Raw genomic sequence first — 21,914 nt, 5'->3', positions numbered from 1 at the left:
TTTAGTATTTGTCATGAGTTTCTTACCATAATTGAGTTTTTTTCTTTTAGAAAAAGGAAAACACAAAGTTTCCATATTTGGCTAGTTCTTTTTCTTGTAGGAAAATGTTTATGACTCTAAAATTATATATGTCTTTCAAAGTTTTCTTTGCTAGCGTTTGCATGATACTTAATGTATTTAAAACACATTATTTAAAACACAATAATAATAATATATTTAATGTAATTTCATAATTGACGTTTGAGAAGAAAAAATATATATGCTAAACCTTGATTAAAAAATTAAAATTAACGAACCAAAACTAAAATAAATATATTTATATAAGGTTGTGTAGTGAGAACAATAGATATACTGGTTTTAATTTAACTATGCATTAAAAAGAACAATAAGTTGCTGTGGTGTAGTTGTTATCACGTTAGTCTTATACACTAAAGGTCCCCAGTTCGATCCTGGGCAGCAACATATATTTTGTTTTACTTTTTTTTATATTTGTCGACGGGCATGTCAACGAAAACGTGTTTCTCCTCTTTATCGTTTTCACCATGACTTTTTCACTTCTATATTTACATTACATCCTTGTTCTATCGGAAACAACTCTACCTTCACAAGGTAGGGTAAGACTGTTATTCGTCTTGTATTCCCAAGATACTTAGAACAAAACTTTGAAGAACTTGGTAAGACACAATAAAGTTTAAGAACACTTTCACAACTAGAAAAATTAAAACTAGTAGAGAAACTAGAATCAGAAACAAATTAGATAAAATATACGAAATATTTTTTTTTTCTTAAAGAAGAATTGTTGTCAATCTGTGTTTAAAGAATCTTACTGATTCCAACAAACTTTGCAGAAACACGAAGTTACCAAAGTTTAATGAACCAGTGAAGAACAAAAGAATATAAATTAATTCACAAATCTAAAATCTGTAACACATACCAGAATTTGGAAAAACAGAAAGAAGATCAAGCCCACTGAATGCACAGTGTCCCCTTAAGGAAATTATTCCCCTCTAGTATCCGAGGTTTGATTTGGAATATGTCCTCCCAGGATAGAATGATCTCAATCACCAGTGTATTGATACCCAAAACGCTGGTGTTAGTGAGCCACTCAACGGCAGTAAAGTACACTTAGAATACTAGATTTAGTAGTAGAAGAAGTCCAAAAAAATTCTATATTTAAAATGAGAGGAAATTCCTCAATTTATAGAAAACAAAGGGTAGTGTGAAAAGGTTCTTATTGTGCCTTACCGGAAAGGTCACAAACCTTGGAAAAGTCACAATCTTTTGGAAAAGTCACCACCTTTCATAAAAGTCACAACTTTTCATAAAAGTCGCAACTTTTCATAAAAGTAACAACTCTTCATAAAAGTTGCAACTTTTCATCAAAGTCACAACTTTTCATCAAAGTCACAACTCTTCATAAAAGTCGCAACTCTTCATTTTCCATTCACACCTTTTAAAACCCAACAAAGACTGCATACACGTCATCCTCCCCATAGTACGTAAAAAGAATATGAGACAGCTGCAGGATCATGGAAAGATCAAATTTTCTCATTATTTCATTATTGCAATTACTCCATGTCAAAATCCAAATACATTCTATAGGCATTTCTATCTGAAGAGTAATAGCCCTCCACAAGAGTATCCACTTGGAAACCGAGTTTCTTGTATAGCTGCATAGCTGCAGTCCTTGTAGGATCTACATGAAGCAATATCCGATGAATGTTTCTTGTTCTGCATTTCTGCACTGCTGCCTTCAATAATTTTTCTCCATGGCCTTGTCCCCTGTAGTTCTCTTTCACTGATGTATTCCACAGGAACGATGCAGCATCAGTAAACAAAACGAAAAAATTTAAATGACAAAAGAGAAGGAGTATTGTAAATGAATCTCTTTCCCCCTCATTTTTCAACTTGTGTTGATTCGCTCAGGCCACAGAACAACAAGAGAGAGACAGGCATAAACATCACAATAAGAAACTCATAACCACAGAGAGAACCAAAGCAATTCTTAAAAAGGGAAAAATAAACTTACATGATGATGGTTCTCTCTTCTATGCAATGACGGACAATGCTTCACAGACTTATCGGGAATATTTACTAATAATATCAATTCACCTTCTTTCTTTGCCTATAATGATGCGATATGATGATGATCAGAGATAGATTTAACTAAACTCTCCTGCAAAATTCCTTTAAAACAACTGCTAGCTATTTCAAGGTTTGTTGTTTCCTCAATAGTAACATATCAGCTTGCTCGGAGGGGAAAAATACACAACACCTCTCAAGTTTAGAGATTTGGATCGTTCAAGAAATGCTGCACTTTCATCCAATCCAGCTACAGAGAAATACATTGAAAGAGCAGAAGCAATTTTTCCTACCTCTCTATTCATGCATATTCTTCTTAAAAAAAAAAGACAACTTTTTTGTAGATGAACTGCTCCCAAATAAGTAATTTTATCTTTTGAATGCTCAAGTAGTAGTCACATTCACACTCTTGACTGTTCTTTTTCCTACGAAAACATTATCAAAGAGTCACATTTGAGTTCCTCACGATTATAACCTCCTATATTATATCAAATTGGTCCTAGTCACATTTGGCAATAGTCTCTCTACTTTCACAGCCAGGGATAAGACCGCGTACACACTACCCTCTCCAGACCCCACTTGTCTACGCAATCCTAGCCACACTCACATTGGGAAATAGTCTCTCTACTTTCACTGCGTACACACTACCCTCTCTAGACCCCACTTGTCTACGCAGTCCTAGTCACACTCACATTGGGAATTAGTCTCTCTACTTTCACAGGTAGGGATGGATAAGACCGCGTACACACTACCCTCTCCAGACCCCACTTGTCTACGCAGTCCTAGCCACACTCACATTGGGAAATAGTTTCTCTACTTTCACTGCATACACACTACCCTCTCCAGACCTCACTTGTCTACGCAGTCCTAGTCACACTCACATTGGCAATTAGTCTCTCTACTTTCATAGGTAGGGATGGATAAGACTGCGTACTCACTACCCTCTCCAGACCCGACTTGTCTACACAGAGTATGTTGTTGTTCCAATAAACAATGTTAGATATCAGCTTAGACTTCAATCCAAGAATACAACTACAATAATCAGATTAAATTCAAGAATAAGACCAATTATTGAAAGGAAAATCAAAGCAAAACAGAAAATTATGAAAAGGGTATTTTTTTGTGCAGACCTGCTAATTTAGTGATACAAGCAGAGAGTGAAGAAGGCCAAGAATACACAACATAACCAGCAATATCTTCACCCAATTGAGTGTAGAGTAACCCAGAATTCTTCTTTTTCAGTTCTTCATCAAAATTATCGAGCTAAAGATTCATGTTTGGGGAAAATCTTCTTCTCTATTTTCACTATATCGTCAACTACCTTAGCCCAATTTGCTGAATTTCTCTGCAATTCAACTGTCTCTGCCATTTCTTCGATTTCTTATTTCTCTGTTTTTGCTGCTGTATTTTAGGTTAACAAGAATCAACTAGGGTCATTATTGGAAAGAAAAATAGTTCCTCTATTTTAAAAATATATGAAATATTCTTAACAAGGTGCCATATTATTTGTTTTGGGTCAAATTTTGGTACGATTTTCTTCAAAAAGCTTCACACTATTAAGAAACTCTACACTTTATATATAATTTCTCAATCTTTTAAGCTGGGACTTTGTTTACGCAACCAACAATTTTGTTATTTGTTCTTACATTTTTGTGTTGTCTTTTGTAACAAACTCAATTCCAACAAAAGCACTCTTATATATATTAATCATTGAATACAAGTTATACCGTAGAGTACGCACACCAAAGTAATAACACACTAATTACGGATAGCTTAACATAGAAGAAGGTAACTAGAAGGGGATGAGATACTAGACCATAGAAAGGAGATGAGAGGATCAGAAAGCCAAAGCTTCACATAATAGTTTTCATAACCGTTCTTCTAACTCCTAGTCCTTTTTAACAAATAGTTATTGGGCCTGAATCCCAAATAAAAGTCTCTAATAACCCATAGGCCTTACAGAGACAACTTGATTCACAACAATACTCCCGCCCTCAAAAAGAACCTTGTCCTCAAGGTTCGAGTGGACTCACCATGACATTACAATAGTAACTCTGTCCAACCCTGAAGGTGAGTCGAGAGCTACTGCTTTAGTGTTAGAGTGAAACCAAGAGTTGCTAACCTCAAGTACTGATGAATCAACTTCAGTACCCTATGCAGATTCTAAATTACCAAGATGAATAACACAAGCCATGCCTCCTGTAATTACATCAGTGGTCAGGCTTTCATGTTCCACCGGTTGCTCTTCAATGCTTCTAAGGCCACCCAAAAAAAATCAGAACTGTGCTTAAGTATTGTAGTAGTTAGTGTTAGTCTTACAAACACCACATTGTCCACTAACCAAGATAAAATGGCTTTTGTCCTTAGTAATCACTTCCCTGTTAGTTAATGCAACAATAGCAAATAAAATTAATATCCCTTAAAATTTCAAACTGAACAAATGTCCGATAAGTAGTGGCGTAAGCACCGCACCATCATCGTCATGGATCTCACACTTGCGTCATATGGTTAGCATATATAATGAAATAAAACGTGCTACTGGATCCCAACAAAAGTAATGTCTCTGCATTCACTGTATAACCTGTTAGAGCCATATCCATGAAGGTCATTTCATCCGAAAGTAGTTCACTTATTGGAATACCACTTTCATTCTTTATAAAAAATTTATCCAGATATAAATCCTCAATACTCTCAGGCTCAAAGAAAAATTCAGCAAGATACATGTCTTCAAAGAAATTAAGACCAACTTCTTGTTTACAAGAGCCACAATCCAGAGAAGTTGTTGTAACATACCTCTCTGACATATCTATTTGAGGATGCCCATAGAACAACTGGACTTTGCTGCCATCAGGACCTATAACATCTTCATCGCGAATTTCAAAAGGAGCACCTAATGCCACAGTAAATACCTTGGGGCAGTTACCATTTAACATTTCATCGAACACCTTGTGCTCATCAATTTTGATTGGGTTTTCTGATTGCTCATCATAGTTTTGAGGCAAGGGTGAATTGGTTACATGTGCAAGGCATGGCGAAAGTATATCTTGCTGGCCGAAATCCGACGAAACGACCTCTAAACGATTTGGGTACTCAGTCACAGAGGGTACCTGCCAGAGATTGGCAAATCTCCCTCCAGCAGACTCACATACTTTCTGTTTAAATCGAATTCTCACCTTTTCAGCGAAATGCATCCAATCAATTAATTGATTATTCCTAAATAACCACTGGTACCATTCCAATGCTTCACCATCAAGGTAGAATGATGCCACGTTAAGCTTTTGATCTTTCTCAATTTTATAGAAATTGAAATAATGTTCTTCTTGAACTATCCAAGCCTCTGTATCTCACCTCGAAACTGCCATAATTCGACGTCCATGACTGTGTTTTTGGGTTCAAAAGAAGTCGGATGCTTTTCCCCCAAAACCTCCAGCAACATTGAACGAAATTCAGTGAGATCTTTAGAGATGCAATCCTTCATTTCTTGTATTGAATTCCGAATGGAATCACCAACAAAAACCTCGAGTACTTTTTGGTCCTCCATTAGAGAGACCTCTGGATGAAAGCACCAATGTAACAAACTCAATTCCAACAAAAGCACTCTTATATATATTAATCACTGAATACAAGTTATACCGCAGAGTACGCACACCAAAGTAATAACACACTAATTACGGATAGCTTAACATAGAAGAAGGTAACTAGAAGGGGATGAGATACTAGACCATAGAAAGGAGATGAGAGGATCAGAAAGCCAAAGCTTCACATAATAGTTTTCATAACCGTTCTTCTAACTCCTAGTCCTTTCTAACAAATGGTTATTGGGCCTGGATCCCAAATAAAAGTCTCTAATAACCCATAGGCCTTACAGAGACAACTTGATTCACAACATCTTTGGCCTTTGTGTACTCCATCATAGGTTGAGGAAAGGGATCATATATAATTGGAAAAATACAAATCAGAATGGTGTTTTTGTTAGTAATCCAAGGGATTGGTTTACTTTTAAACATGTTTTTTTTTGTTCTACTTAAGGTTAGTAAGGTCATTTCAATATTATTTTCTTCCTACTTCAATCAAAAGCAACTTCTACTTTTCCTTACATGACAATGCAATTCAACCTAGCTACGTTGTTCTGTTAACCAACCCCAAAAACAGGACACCATAACTAGATTGATAAGCTTAGTGTTTCTGAATTCTGACCGAGGACACTTGAATTAAAATATATTTGACAATGGAAGTAAGTTTGGTTATGACTTATTTATACTTCAATTAATCTAAAGTAAAACTTATCTATATGTACGATCCGGCCAAATTATTTTATCAATATGATCAAAATATGTAAAACATATTCACTAATTATGTATATCATAGGTATAAATAAGTATATATAGTATACTAAAATATACAAAACCTATACAATTATGACTATTTGTAAATTAGATTAATCAAAGACATTGAGCTGTAATTATTCCGATCCATCCTTTAAACCCTTTTCACTTCAAAGCACCATCCCAATTCTAAACAGGTTGAGACATGGTATTTTTTTTATTTAAGATGGGGTGTAGTTAGGTGGAATTTTCTTGGTTTTGTTCAAATAAGTCTGCCTTTTGAAGCATAGGCTTATCTTGTTTCATCTTTATTTTCTTTTTTATAATAAGGCATAATACATATATTAGCCCCTAAACTTGGCTTCAAATTTTAACTTTGACCTCCAACTTTCATAATGCACAAATAGGCACTTTAACTATCCTACCTTTAAATAAATAAACACGTGATTTTTGGAGCCAAAAGCGTGAAATGCACACGCTGCCACGTGTATTAGTGACCCATTCAATGGCTGCCAACTATTCAATGCATATGGGCCCGTTTTCCTGTCTATTTGACACCTTTTCAAATAATTTCTCTTTATTTTTGCCTTACAACTTCTTCCTTCACTTTCATTTTGTGGTAAATTAATATTTGAAAATGTCAATTATTCAATTTATAATTTATTTGTCTTATTTCTTTTTTTAATTTATATGTATTCAAAGATTACATTTAAGATACTATAAATTATTAGACTTAATATTTTTTAAAAATTATTACAAATTTGAAAATTACGTAATATACACAATTAATTACAATAATTACTAATTTAAAATATTTTTTCAATCTAATAAGAGCCTACAAACACACTATACGTTATATTTAAAAGTACTATAAATCATAATTAAAATATATTTTTTTTAGAAATTTTTTTGTTGACTCTTGAAATTCTATTGGTGACACATGAATTTGAATAGATGGAACAATATATATTATTGAAAGTTAACAATACTATAAGTTATTCGAAAATGACGTTAATGATTTTTATAAATTATAACAAATTAGCAACTAAAATATTTTTGAAAAAACATACAAAAAATTAGTTGATGAATCAGCCACCACACCGTGGACATGTATGTTTTTTGTGATTAAAATTGAGTTTAAGGGTTATTTTGGTCATTTAAGAGATTTTCTTTAAACTTCAAGCTTTATTAATAGTGATGTATTCATTTTAGAGTTAACATGAACATTTACTACCATATAAATATATATAATTTATTCAAATTTAAAATTTAAAACTATTTATTTAACGTCAATTAAATTAACTTTTAAATTAATTATTAGCACGGGCTCTTCATCACTAGTTTATAATATAATAAGCGGGAATAGAGAGGACCTTGGGGTCGACACGTGTTCCTTTTTCCTTCTGGACAAAAAAAGACTATACAGACATGAGGTCAACCTGTAAAAAAAAGGGGGACCCATATTTTACTATTGAAGGATGCGTGTTTCTTTTAAATTTCTTTTACCATACTAAATAATTGTATAAAATATTATAAATCACGATAATTAATTACTTAAATATTTAAAAGATATAAAAATATATAAAAGATCTGATTGACTCTTCAAATTTTACCGGTGACGCATAAATTCGGACAAATGAAATAATATATATTATTTGAAAATTTCTTAGAAAGTACTATAAATTACAGTAATTAACAGCTAGAAATATTTCAAAAACAAAAAAAATTGATTGAATCTCAAAAAAAAAATTTAGTACTACACGTGTTCCTTTTTCCTTCTTGCCAAAAAAAAACTTCATTATAATTTTTTTTCGTAATAACAAAATTTTTTATTAAATGTCACTTGCATTTTGCAGTAAACAACAAATAATGCAAAAAAGAGGGGAAAATTGTTGAAAAAAATATAAAAAGGGTTTAATTGTCCTTTCAATGCTTTTTTTACTGTTGACCCCCAGAATTTTTACATCTGACGCGCCTAATTTGAGTGTATTTCACGCATTTTGCCAGGTAGGATCCGAGTGTTTTTTTGTTTAAGTTTTGGATAGTTAAAGTGCCTATTTGTGCACTTACAAAGTTAAATGTCAAAGTTAAAATTTGAAGCCAAGTTTAGGGGTCAATATATGTATTATGCCTTATAATAATGATGTTCTGGATAACTTTTACACCTTAACTTGATTGATTATATGAGATATCTGTCATTTTTCATAGCAATATTATATTTAACTATATTCGCCCAAACTAAAACAGGTAGAAATAACATTTGAATCAGTCAAACTTCAATAATGAATTATATATGGTAGAAGATTCTTTGGGGGGCATTATGCAATGATAGTGGAACATGACAATATTTTTGTGATTGGTAAAAAGAGCATGGGAATGTGAAACACTAGCTTTGATAAGAAGAATATGATGCTTTATAACATTATCAAGGGAACAAAAGTCATTTTTATATTTGAAGAAAAGAAAGTTTTCACATTACAATAATTGGGATGCCTATAATGCGTGGTTCAAAATGATAGTAACAAGGCATATATTATATTGATGCACTAGTTAATCATATTGAAGAGATTAAAGTTCAATGTTATTTATTAGGGGGGAAAATATGGTCTACAACTTGTGCAAAAGTAGATACCACCTAAGTTACTTGGACATGCAAAGGTAATATTGTTATAATGTTTGTGAAACTTGATAGATCATTAAATCAGTTACTTGGACATGCATAGGTAATATTGTTATAATGTTTGTGAAACTTGATAGATCATTAAATCATTAAACCTATTACCTATATAAGATTTAGTGCTAATTACAATCATTTCTATGTAGTGTAAGTGATGTTGAATTAGGTGGATATCAACTTATGAAAGTGGACACCGAATTTTTTAAAATGCTTTCCCTAGTGTTACACTAACTTTAATAAGTGGAAATCTTTAGACAATTGTTGATATTATCTATCATATTTGACCAAATAAAACATAAGTTATCAATCATAGAATCAGATATATACCTTTAAATTCATTGGAGCGTTTGACTATGCTTCATTGTGAAATTTGATTTTTTTTTTCTAAGTAAAAAAAGATAAATTGAAATTAGATATTGTTATCAACTTGTATACCACTAGTTCGAGAGGCATAATTTCTTAAACTGACATTCAAATATAGCCTCCGCTTAAAAGTAAATACTTCAACTTTATCATTATGTATGCATATTTAGACACCTTATAAACTCGACTCGTTTCCACTATACCAGCTAAACTCTCCAACATATATACAAATTAATCATTTAGACACCTTCAAAATTTATTCGTTACATCAACATCGAATGTAATGAGATATAATGGAGACGAGTTGAGTGTTTAGTAGACCGTTGAAACCAAATTGAGGTGTCCATACCTATACAACAATTATCATTGGTGACATGCTTTCAAATAATTTTGAAGTATTAAAAATAGATGATTTATTAAAACAAGATATTACTCACCATAAGCAATTTTCAATTTTTTCACATCAAACACACCCATTTTTGGAATGTTCTATACCATCACTCTCCACAGACGGCAGCCATCATGTCAATCACCACCCACCAGCACTTACTGTTGTTAACCTAGCCAAATAGATAATGACAAGTTGGCATATGAGATAGGCGGCCTATGCCTATCAACATGGGTTGTGGTGCAATGGTGTAACTGGTCAATTCTTAATTAGAATTTTCAGGTTTGAGTTTTGGGTATGAAGAAAATCCTATTGGAAGCGTCACTCTCGAATGAGCTTGTATTATGCAATTCAAATTTAATTTAAGCTTCAACGCAGACTCCGAACAGTGAGCGTGAGAAAAAAAGAGAGGTGGCCTATGCCTATTTCTCTTTGAGATGTTGATGCCTTGATTTTGAATGTTTTGTTTTTCAATCCTCGTTGTTGCGTCGTAATTGTCCTATCTTTAGAAAAATTACTTTTTTTGAAATGTTCTAAGTATAAAACATTTTAAGAAAAATACTTAGAAAGAGTCGCCACTTAATTTTTTAAAGAAATTAAGAAAACTTATAATTTTCAAAGATTTAAACAGAAAAAATCATTTGAAAATGCCAACGAGGGTTCGGGGTTCAATTTACACTTCGAGAAGGGTTTAAGCATTCGAAGTGTCCGCTAACATGCGGTTAACCTGCGACTTGACTAAAATATATTTGACTATTTTTTAGAAAAAAAATAGAATAATTTAACATAAAATAATAATAATAATAATAATAATAATAATAACTTATAACATATTTGATTAAGAAAATAATTAAATAAATGACGCATTTTACTTCATTTTTATTTTTTTAGAGGAAGGGATCCAAAATGATATATTCGACTCGAAATACAAGTAATATTAATAAAACTAGGTTAATTATAATTTATTTAATTCGTTTTAAAATAACTTAAACCTATTTAATACATTAAAGCATGAAAATCATTTCTTATTAAATGACTAAACCTTTTTTTTTGAGAAAATGATTTAAGTGTATATATATATATATATATTTATTTATTTATTTATTTTTTTATTATTTATTTTTTTATTTATTTATTTATCATTACTATTAATCAATTGAAAAGAGGTTTTGACTAACGCATTTTTTAAAGTTTATTAAAAATAAATAAAACAAAATAAAAAATATATATATACTTTAACTTAGAATAATTTTGAAATAAAAATTGATGATTTAAATGAAGAAAAACCCTTAAAGAACGCATCTTCAAAAATATTTAGGAAAATAATTTAACATAAAATATATAATATTTTACGATATTCGATTAACTTTGATAAACATAGTTAAATAAAGAATAATTTTTTAATTTTTTAAGAAAATAGGACCTTAATTGAAACAACTCGGTCAATTAGGATTTTAACAAAATTAGATTAATTAAAATTTATTTACATCACTTTTTAGAAATAACAATTCGAGCCGACTTAGTAGATAAACCAAGAAATCATTTTAATCTAATTAAAGATAAGTGGAAAGTTTTGACTAAAAGTATTTGAATAAGTATAAGAGTTGATAAAATGAATTATTTATAAAGAAACTAACATAAAGAATATGATTCATCTTTTGGGGAATTCAACTAAGTTAATTAAAAATTCTAAAGTTAGAGTTAAACAACAAATAATAAGTAATCGCAATTAAATAATTAAAGCGTAAGGGAGAAATTGAATTTGGGCCTTTCTTGTGCCAAATTCGCTACTGTTTTTGGGAATTTTACTCAATCCCGTTTTTGTATACACTTGATGTATATCGGCATGTATATCAGCCCTTTTCATGTATATCTTGCTTCCGAACACCTGTATTTCGTCTCAGCCATGTATTCCTGCGTTTTTGACCTGTGTCTTTGTATAGTGAATGTATACTGCTGCATACAGCCCACTTTTTGGGCCTTTGGAGGCTCATATTTCAATTTCCAGCCAGTATTTTGCCTTCAAGGACCTGTTCGTCGGCTTTGTTGCTAGTATTTAAGGGTTGACCAGAGGAGAAAAGAACATTGGGCCTTCACGGCCCATTTCGAAATGCAAGGGAGATGGAACTTGAGTCCAAATTGGACTCCATACGAATTCACATGATACCAAAAAAATCAAGTTAGTCAAAGAAAAAAAAATGAAATGGAACTAGCGGAAGCAATTAAAATAAATAAATGATGTTATTACCAACTACTCAAATTAACCGAGGCAAAGAAGCCATATATGCATATACGAATAAAATAACAATCACAATAAGGTTTACTCAAAACATTTAAACAATGGAAGTAAGCTAATCATTTTGTCCTTAAGATAGCAAGGGTGAGAAATCAAATGATAAGATTTAAGAGACAATGAGCAAGTGGGTCACCAAAATTGCTTGGTAAACCCACAATCGATAACTTAAGCAACAGGAAAACGGCATTCGAGCCACCCTTTGCAACTTTAAAGCTTTCCAAATAAATGTAATAAGAAATGAGCGGCCAATGACTCGAAATTTGCACGAGAATACAATCTAGTGCTGACATTATTTGGATGGCCTTTTTCGTTACTTGTTTAACTCTTACAACATTGAATCAAGCTAGGTAAGAGAAGAAAAAGGGACAATTGGCAGATTTGTCATCTATTCCTATTGAAATTGATTTACACATCAAACTTTAACATGTACTAAACATTTCGAAAGGAAACTAGAACAAGTTCCATGAGACCAAAGCCAAACAACAGTAAGAGCTACATGATGCACTCTCGAATAGCATATGATGTTAATACTAATCCAATTAGTGATTTTCCAAATAATGAACAGAGGAAATCAGCATCTCATAACAAAGAATAAATAGTCAGCATAGAATAAAGCTAGGTGAAGAAAATTCGCATTTTTTTTATTGCAATTTCATATGCAAAGCAGAAAGAAAACTTAATTTTTCATTAGATACTCATTTTTTATGTAAAAAACAGACTCTTCTCTCGCATATTTTGATTATCATCTTGACACGAGGAAATTATTTATTGAGCATGTAAACTAAATACAAAGCCCTAAACACTTAATGACAAAGAGGCATTTATTAATAGTTTATGTAGAACAAAGGGTCAAAGCAACATGTTTTTAGTGTAATAATCCCATCATTTAAGCGATGGTCTTACTCAAACTTAGCAAAGCATTACAGATAGGAATACATACTACAGATACACATATTTATAGGAAATAAACTTTAGACAAGACCAAATTTCAGAGGATTTAACGAGATTGCAAATATGAGCAGGCCACAACTTTGAAAAGAAACCACAAGAACCAGAACCAACTAAGGTAAACTAAAAAAAAAAACAAGCAGGGATGTCCTAAACTGTACAATACACAGCTATGAGGGCCACAAAATATGGAGCAGTAACAGATTTAGCTAAACAAATCAACTTTGATGTGATTCAAACAAAGGTTACAGATCATGGACATTGAGTACGTCCTGAGCAAGCTAGAACAAGAACCCGACTCACGAACATGGTTCGAATTGGACTGGATTAGACTAAAATCAAAAGGATCATGTTCATGACACTCATAGACTACTTAAAATAAGAACATAACAAATGAGCAAACTTGAACCTAGAAACAAACAGATGACAAACATAGCCTGATGACCGTCTGAATCAATGTCGAAACTAGATTAAGATATCCTTCCAGAATGGATAAATAACAAGTGAAGGCATCAAAATTTGATCTCGAATAGTAGTACCCAAACGGAAGCAAAGATTTCACAATCTCGCAGATATTAAGTCGAGATATAAGAGATGAAGAGGTTACCTTTCTGTGAGCAGCGAGCCTAGGCCAAACGAGCGGAGAGCAGCGATTCTTCTACCACGAAATCCAAATAATAATCACAAAAACGAGAGACTTAGGGCGGAATTTCAACCCTCTTTCGAAAACTTAAAATTAGAGAACCAAATAATAAAATTTCTTTCGTATACTATGACTATTGCCAAAAACTCAAACTCCAAAGAAAAAGCCGTTTTGCCAGTTATTTTTCATATATCGCCTCCAAAATCCAATAATCTTTCTCTCTTCTTTTTTTTTGTCAAAGATTTCCAATTTTTCTTCTAGCCCCCCTCTCACTGAAGGGGAACACGAACTTTTTATAGAGGAGGTCTTAGGGTCGAATTGGAGGGATTTTAGAGGATGAAAATTGGACGAGGGCAAGGGCAGAAACGGGAATTACTATCCGATCTTCGATTCAAATTTCTCCCAAAACCAAAGAACTGCTGCTTGTACAAGATTTCAACCAAAATCCCTCAAAATCCGGATGACAAGATCAAATGGGCGGTTGTTGCAGAGACAGGATGTGGGAGCTGTTGGAATGGTTTGGTGAGGGCAGAGAAGGGAAACGCGGAAAGCTGCTGGTTCCGTGAACTCCGCTGCGTGATTTGACTCTGTTTGGTGCCGTTGATGCTACTGTTCGAGTTGCCGTGTATTTTGACGCCATGTTCACGCCATTTGCTCGTTGCTTTGATGTTGCTGCTGCTTTGTCATTTGGAACTGCTGCTGTTAAGGCTGGGTTTCTTTTGTGGACAGAGTTTTGGGCTGGGTCGGGTCATTTAGGAGTTGGATCGGGTGCTGTATTGTGGGTTGGGAATGTTTTTGTTGAATTGGAAATTGGACAGATGGGCTGATGGGTCTGGCAATTCAAAATGAAAGGCCCAAAAAATTGATTTTACAAATGAGTTTGAAGGGAGGCAAAAAGGGAATTAAAATTAAATAAATGGTTAGACTCGATTTGAGAATTGGCCTAATTGATTGTAATTATAGCTATTGAATTAAGGATTTAGCCAAATTGAGTTTACTTGGTGATTTGGCTAAAAGCTAATTAAGACGAATTAATATAAATTGATTAATGAGCTTCTTAATCTTAACAAAATAAAATAATTAACTTAATTATAAACTAATTAGCTCAAAATTATAACTATAATTTTAAAGTAAATTAATAAAATATTTAACTAACATGTAAAATCTTTTGTGATGATTTTCAAATATTTATAAAATAAAATGATTGCAAAAAAAAATAAAATATACATATTTATTATTAAAAAATGATAAAATTACTTTGAACATAGCTTGAAAGTATTTTGAATTTCATAAAACTCATTAGTTCAAAATTATAACCATCCCTAATATTAAAAATATAAAATCTTTTTTTTTTTTTTTTGAGACGATTTTCTAATAATCATAAAATATAATAATTATATACATAATTATGTAAAACAACATATATATTATCTAAAAATTATAAAATGTGACAAAACTAGTTAAAATAACTTGCAAGCTATATTATTATTATTATTTATTTATTTTTTTGAAATTTTATAAAACTAATTATTTTAAATCGTTTAAAATTGAAGAAGCTCGAAATGATTAATTTATATTGTGGAGGTCCAAAATTGGATGTCAACACTCGTGCTTGTATCTTTGAATATTCATTACTTTCTCTAGATGAGAAAACTACTCTTTCCGTTTCAATTTGAATATTAAGATTATAAAGAATATTTTTTTTATATTTTACGTATCTTTAATCTAATACCATATAATTTAAAAGTTTGTTTTACTTACTTACTTACTTTGTGTTAAGTCAAAATCAAATAAATAAATTAAAACGAAAGGAGTGATGGCTGAGATGTGCTATAAAATGGTATTGGTCTCTTTAGTGGGATTTTGTTATTTTGATTTTAAAATGACACAAGAAGCTAAACAAGCTTTGTCTTCTTAATGATTGGATTTGATTCATCCTTTCAATTTCGATTGAGTCTGTCTCAAAATTCATAATGTTAACTATATAAATCCAGGTGATCAAATGTTACATGCAAAGATGTATATTCATATCATATATCGCGTTACTAAATATAATTACATTGTATGAACACACGAAGAAGATGATCAGAACAAGAGAAGACATGTTACTAAACAACAACATAGGAAAAAACAGATTCTGCTAAGTGATTGATCTGCGTGTGATAGTTGTCTTCTTAACCTTGGACTATTGCTTCCTGCTAGATTATATGAACTTGAATATGTATACAAATTAGTATTCAATGAGTTCCCAAACATTCGCGCATAAAAAATTTCCCCTGTTGTCGTTCCACCAAGACTTAGCATATGTTCTGTATTTGTATTATTTCGATGATGATCATGAGATTGTTGGGATAATGGAGGCATATTGTTATTGTGTATTACACCGTGACTCCTACATCTCGGAGTAGGAGGTCTTTGTGGTATGACTATACCAAGATTCAGGGCCTTGCCTGATGTTTTTGTAGCTTGACCGCGACTATAGAGTGGAATCAATGTTTTTTGTGAGACTTCAGCTTTGCAAACAGGGCATTTTGGCTGTTGATTATCGATGTTTTCTGATGAAATGGTCTTAATATGTATCCATTTGTAGATGCAAGGCCAACAATAGAGGTGACCACATAATGTAACAACAGGATCATGTACAACATCCAGGCAAATGTTGCACTCGAAACCTCCAGGTGAATTTTCTTCAAGTTTATCAAGATCAATTGTGTTCCATTTTTCGTAGAAAATATCGCGTTGATCAAAGGTAGTTTCTGGTATTTGGTCTTGAAAAATTTGTTCTAAGGCCATATTTGCCTCTTGGTATTGATTTATTTTAGTAATGGCAAGATGAAGAATGGTTAGAATTCAGGTTTTTAATACAATTAGAAGTGAGTATTTATAAGGACAAGAATAGTAGTTTGCAAATAATGATTCTTAAGGTTGTCACTTGTCAACATCACATTATGTTAAAGGGGCATGGCCAAAAAGAAAAGGCCCTACACATTATTAAACAACACCATATCATATTACTCAACTCGGTCTTGATTTATGCGGTTTGATTTGACATAATATTTAATAAGGAAAGGGAGACTTTTAAAATATATGGTGTAAAACAAATCTTTAATCATTTGTGTCGTTATAAATCATGTCATTAAGAATAATAGATGAATTTAAAGTTTTTTCAATCATCGAAATGTGATATTCTTTTTATATTAGACTAAAACAAATGTGTTACATAAACTGCGACAGATGAACTATTACACACATCATAAGTGATTTGATGAAGTTGAAAAATTAATATTAATGGATCATGGTTAAGTGAGAGGAGTTTTGTGCAAACACGTCTTTTATCTATCTATTTGATTTAAACAAGTATAAGTTTATCATTTTAGAAATATGATTAGGACCTTATATTAGGCCCCATGATAAGAATCTTAATCTAGAAAATAACTTTTAGTCAATAAAAAGTAGCACTAGTTGCGTACAAGGAGCTACTACTTGATGAACTTCCACACAGCCACATCCCATAAGTTCAATAGTTTTCACACTATAAGAACTATATGTTTTTTTCCGCGTGAATCAATGAAAATTTTATGCTATAAAACATGGTTTTTTTCATTTTGATTTTATTAAACTAATTCACTAAGAAAATCCATAATGAAACATAAGTTCTCATTGAAATACTGGAAATAGTCACTTGGAAATTTATGAGTTTTAGGAAATTATGCATCAAAACTTGGGAAGACGCGGCTCGTATAGAAATTTATTGTTAAGTCATAATATATACTTTACATCTGAATATCTTTATTGATTTGGTTAAAATTATAATTAAAAAAATTACAATACAATATATATAGATTCACATAAATTTAATACTGTAAGTTCAATTATTATTATTATATATTAATCTAAAATTATTATAGAAGCTTCTAAACTCTAAATTCAGATCCAACTAAGGAGTGAATATACATAGTGGGGGATGGTCATGGGAGAAAACATATGGACGGTGTGACAAAAAAAATAAAAGAAATACTCCGTCCATTCTATTTGATTTAGTATTGTTTGACTTAATACTATGTATAAGAGAAAAAAAAAAGATTTTAGAAAATTATAGGCTAAAACAATTTTTATATATTTATATAATCGTAAATCATTTCATTAATTAATGGTAGATGGAGAATTTTAAGTTAAATTATTTTCAATTACAATAAAATGACATTTTTAAAGACGAATTATGAGAATAGAGTGCCACGTAAAATAAAACGAGAAAATACTACTCCCTCCTTCCCATTTTATATGTTACCTTTTTACTTTACACTTACATTAAGAAATAATGTAACTTTACCTTTCTACCCTTATTTAATGCTTTCTTAAGTCAACTTTATAACTCCCTCCGTCCCATTTTATATGTCATCTCTTTCTATAAATAGGTGGACCACAATACTTGTCATTTTATAAAATTTATGTATAAATTATCATATTTTACCTATTATACTCTTGATAGAGTAGTTAATTAATCTTGAAAATATATTCATCATTTATTATAAAATTGACTTAAGAAAACATTAAATAAGAATAGAAAGATAAAATTACATCATCTCTTAATGAAAGTATAAAGTAAAAATGTGACGTATAAAATAGAACGGAGGGAGTACTACAAAAGAACGAGTCCGCACATGAATTATATAAGTACTACATGTGTCTCGAATTTAGCACCCTTTTGTCAACTTTTTATATTTTGGCTTACTTGGAAGCAAGTCTATCCTCTCCTATCCAATCAATTAGGGTGGCCATTAATCAGATATTACTCCCTCCATCCCTTTTTAGTTGTCCACTTTAGAAATGACACACAGATTAAGACAACAATGATTAGCACAGTGAAGTTACAATTTTACCCTTATGACAACTTTTCACTTCAAAATTACAACCACTTATTTGAATTCAAGTGAAATAAATTGGAGGAAAACAACATACACTTTTACAATTTTCAAGAAGTGTAAATAAGGGTATAATAGGAAAAAATTTGTTGTCCTTTCTTGATTTGTCAAAATGGACAACTAAATAGGGACAACTAAAAAAGGAAATATAGACAAGTAAATAGGGACGGAGGGAGTATTAGGCTAATGTTACTCCCTCTGTTTTTAATTATTTATCATTTTTTTTAGTTATTCCTAATTATTTGTCTATTTTGACAAATAAAGAAAGAACAATTTTTTTTATCTATTATACCCTCAATTTATTACTTTGAAAAAAGTAGAACTTTTTGAAAATCTTGAGTTTTTAATTCATCCACTTTATAATTAATATGGGTAAAATAGTAAACTCACTATTTCAATAATTGTTTTCTTAATAGGTGTGCCAATTCAAAAATGGACAAGTAATTATGGATAGAGAAAGTATATCGAAATAATATAATCAGATATTATGCTAAAGATAATTAACAAAACTTTGAAGAAGTATAAATAAGATTGCAAAAAAATCCATTAGATAATACATAGTAAATTAACATGGTTCAACGATTAGTGATGGAATTTGAATATGATTCAGGCTTTTCACTATTAATGAAATTCAAAAGGCAAAATACATAAATGTGCCCTTTAACTTGATTTTATTTTACGTTTATGTCCTTCAACTTTGGGTATGCACAAGTATGCACTTAAACTTGTATAAAGTTGAACAACTAGCCACATGAGTTCTACATGACACAATACACTTAAGACACCACATAGGATAAAAAATGACATGTAGGATACCATGTAGGACCTGTGTGTCTATTTCTTCAACTTTATATAAATTTAAATGTCTACTTGTGCACACCCGAAGTTGAAGGGCATAAATGTGATTTGAAGCCAAGTTAAAGGGTATATTTATGTATTATGCCTATTCAAAATATGAATAAGTAAACATACAAATTAGTTGACTACAATAATACAAAGATAAAAAATAATTTTAATTATATGTATAAATAGTATAATTTTCCATTGAAGGTGGTTCATTTGATTCCTCACTTCTTTCCCTCATTCAAAACTATGCAATATGAGACTTTCATGTCACATGGAATCCTTCTTTTTTTTTTTTTTTTTTTTTTGGAAATCTTAATAGCTCAGTTAGTTGACTGACTATTTGAATTCTCGATTCCCCATACTGTAATCCTCTACTCCCAATTTTTTTCATTACCTTCCTCACATATGTATAAGACCGAATCCAAAGATCTAAGATGAGAGAATTTTGGGAGAGCCGCCACTTTAACTACCGCCATGTATTATCCATACTAGATCTGACCAACTGTTCATCCTACCCTCCTCTACGTTCTTGACAACCCATTTTTGTCTTAGTCAAGTCTTTTAGTGGTTTTGACCTTCTTTTCCATTACTTGGAAAAAGTGAGCTATTATTCAAATACAAAATACTATCATTATCTCCTAGAAAATTAGACATTCAACCCGTAATCACAATGATCCAATTACAAAAGCACCGAACCCCCTAGGTCTAGATTGGCTCTGGCCCCTGGTTTTATCACTTGACCTTCACATGAGTAAACTCGTTGATATAGAGGATTACAGTATCGATTTCTTTAAAAGAAAAAAACCTTAATTTATAAAAGTTCAAAAGATTTTAATTCAATGTTTGTAAGTCAAGAAACATATTTCATTTGTGTATGACTTTCGTAAGAAAATTCTGGTAAAAGTTAAAAAAAAATGACCTTGTGGAATAGCCACAGTGAATTCCTTAATATTCGAGTAGAAAAAGGCAGAGAGATTACACCTTTCTACTGGTGTTGCTGGTGCCATTGGATTTAGCCTTCCGTCTTCCTTTGCAAGATAGATTGAGGACTCCCAAGAAAGGAAACACAAGTTACTGGAGTCTGTTCTGGCCTATACAGTATGTATGTATGTACATAAAATTTGGAGTATCTAAAGAACCACTGACAAATGGCTATACGAAAGATCATATACAATTAAATTACAAGCCATTTGCAATCATCCTGCCCCTTTATGCAGAATCTTTTCAAAGAAAATGAAAACAAATAAAACAAACACTCACACATTTGGCTTCTGATTTGACATTTATTTCAGAGAACTGGCTAGTCCTCAGAACACCTTAACTACTCGCTGCAGAAAAAAAAAGATGCAAAAAATGGAAAATAATATGTTAGATGTCCCATAATTAAGGAACAAGAGAACATTATAGCAAGAATGAGCATGCAGGTATAAGAACAAGAGAATATTTAACTATGATGATGAGTTAAATATTGTTGTAAATCAAGGAAGAAGATGTCTTACAAAAGATCACGAGTATGGACCTCGATAGAGCTTCCATAGTTGTCTTGAATGTCCTGTTGAATTTCCTTGGCGGAATACCCAACATATTGTTGACAGTGAGTTATATCAATAAGAGCTAGTGTGGTTATATTTGCAAAATCTCGAGGGATTGAAATCAAATAATAGCAATTTCTAAGAAAAAGTCGTTCAAGGTACGGAAAGTGATCACTACTAGCTCTCCAGTACCGAATGTATACTTCATCCAGAAACAAGAACTTCAAGTGAGGAAACCCTTCCTCAACTACTTCCCACTCCTCGTCTTTGAAGGCATTGTGTGATAGTTTAAGGACCTCGAGTTTGGGTAATTTACCAACAATGCTCAAATCCTTCCATTCCAAAAAGAATCCTCCGCTAAAAGTTAAACTCTTAAGGTTTTGTGGAAAAGCATCCGGAGGAGGTAAGCGTAAAGTTGAAACATCAGTTGGAGGTGCAGTTGCCCTGAAAGGTAAGAGTAAACTTGTATAAAGTTGAACAACTAGCCACATGAGTCCTACATGACACAATACACATAAGACACCAACTATTTCCAGCTAGGTCCACTAACAGGATAAAGTAGAAAGATGTGAGGTCACTAACCTTATCATCATGTAGACAAAAGAAGAGACCAAAGTTAAAAAAAAAAAAGACAGGAAAAAGTAGAAAAATTTGTGATCATACATTATTAGACCCTACACTAATCTCTTTAGAAAAATAAGTTTCAATAAAGGAGTTCAAGCTGTATATTGATAACGTCCAATTCAAATTCAAGTGTAGTACGGTCTAGCAATAATAAACTCAACAAAAGTTGGGGTCGAGGAGTACACTTGTGTCAAGGTGACAGAGAGTGTTCTGGCCTATACAGTATGTATGTATGTACATAAAATTTGGAGTATCTAAAGAACCACTG

General features: G+C 31.8%; 1 protein-coding gene, 1 non-coding gene and 1 pseudogene across 2 annotated transcripts; 1 reads left to right on the top strand and 2 right to left on the bottom strand.

Moving 5' to 3' along the window:
* Positions 1-389: 389 nt before the first annotated feature.
* On the top strand, positions 390-462 carry TRNAI-UAU (transfer RNA isoleucine (anticodon UAU)). The gene has a single exon. It is a non-coding gene; the product is annotated as a tRNA-Ile (tRNA).
* Positions 463-1,508: 1,046 nt separating this feature from the next.
* On the bottom strand, positions 1,509-3,451 carry LOC125811833 (uncharacterized; annotated as a pseudogene).
* A 12,325-nt stretch (positions 3,452-15,776) lies between these two features.
* LOC125811831 (E3 ubiquitin-protein ligase RMA1H1-like) lies at positions 15,777-16,515 on the bottom strand. Its single transcript, XM_049491384.1, has one exon. It carries the CDS (start codon positions 16,513-16,515, stop codon positions 15,808-15,810), a length of 708 nt encoding a protein of 235 aa, XP_049347341.1. The 3' UTR covers positions 15,777-15,807.
* Positions 16,516-21,914: the final 5,399 nt, after the last annotated feature.

The sequence above is a fragment of the Solanum verrucosum genome, unplaced genomic scaffold (assembly GCF_900185275.1).
Source record: "Solanum verrucosum unplaced genomic scaffold, falcon-dt-bn FXZP01000238.1, whole genome shotgun sequence".
NCBI lineage: Eukaryota > Viridiplantae > Streptophyta > Magnoliopsida > Solanales > Solanaceae > Solanum > Solanum verrucosum.
This window is presented reverse-complemented; position numbering and strand designations above follow the sequence as displayed.

Excerpts from the sequence above, each read along its gene's own strand:
- LOC125811831 (XM_049491384.1), bottom strand. The coding sequence starts at position 16,515 with ATGGCCTTAGAACAAATTTTTCAAGACCAAATACCAGAAACTACCTTT.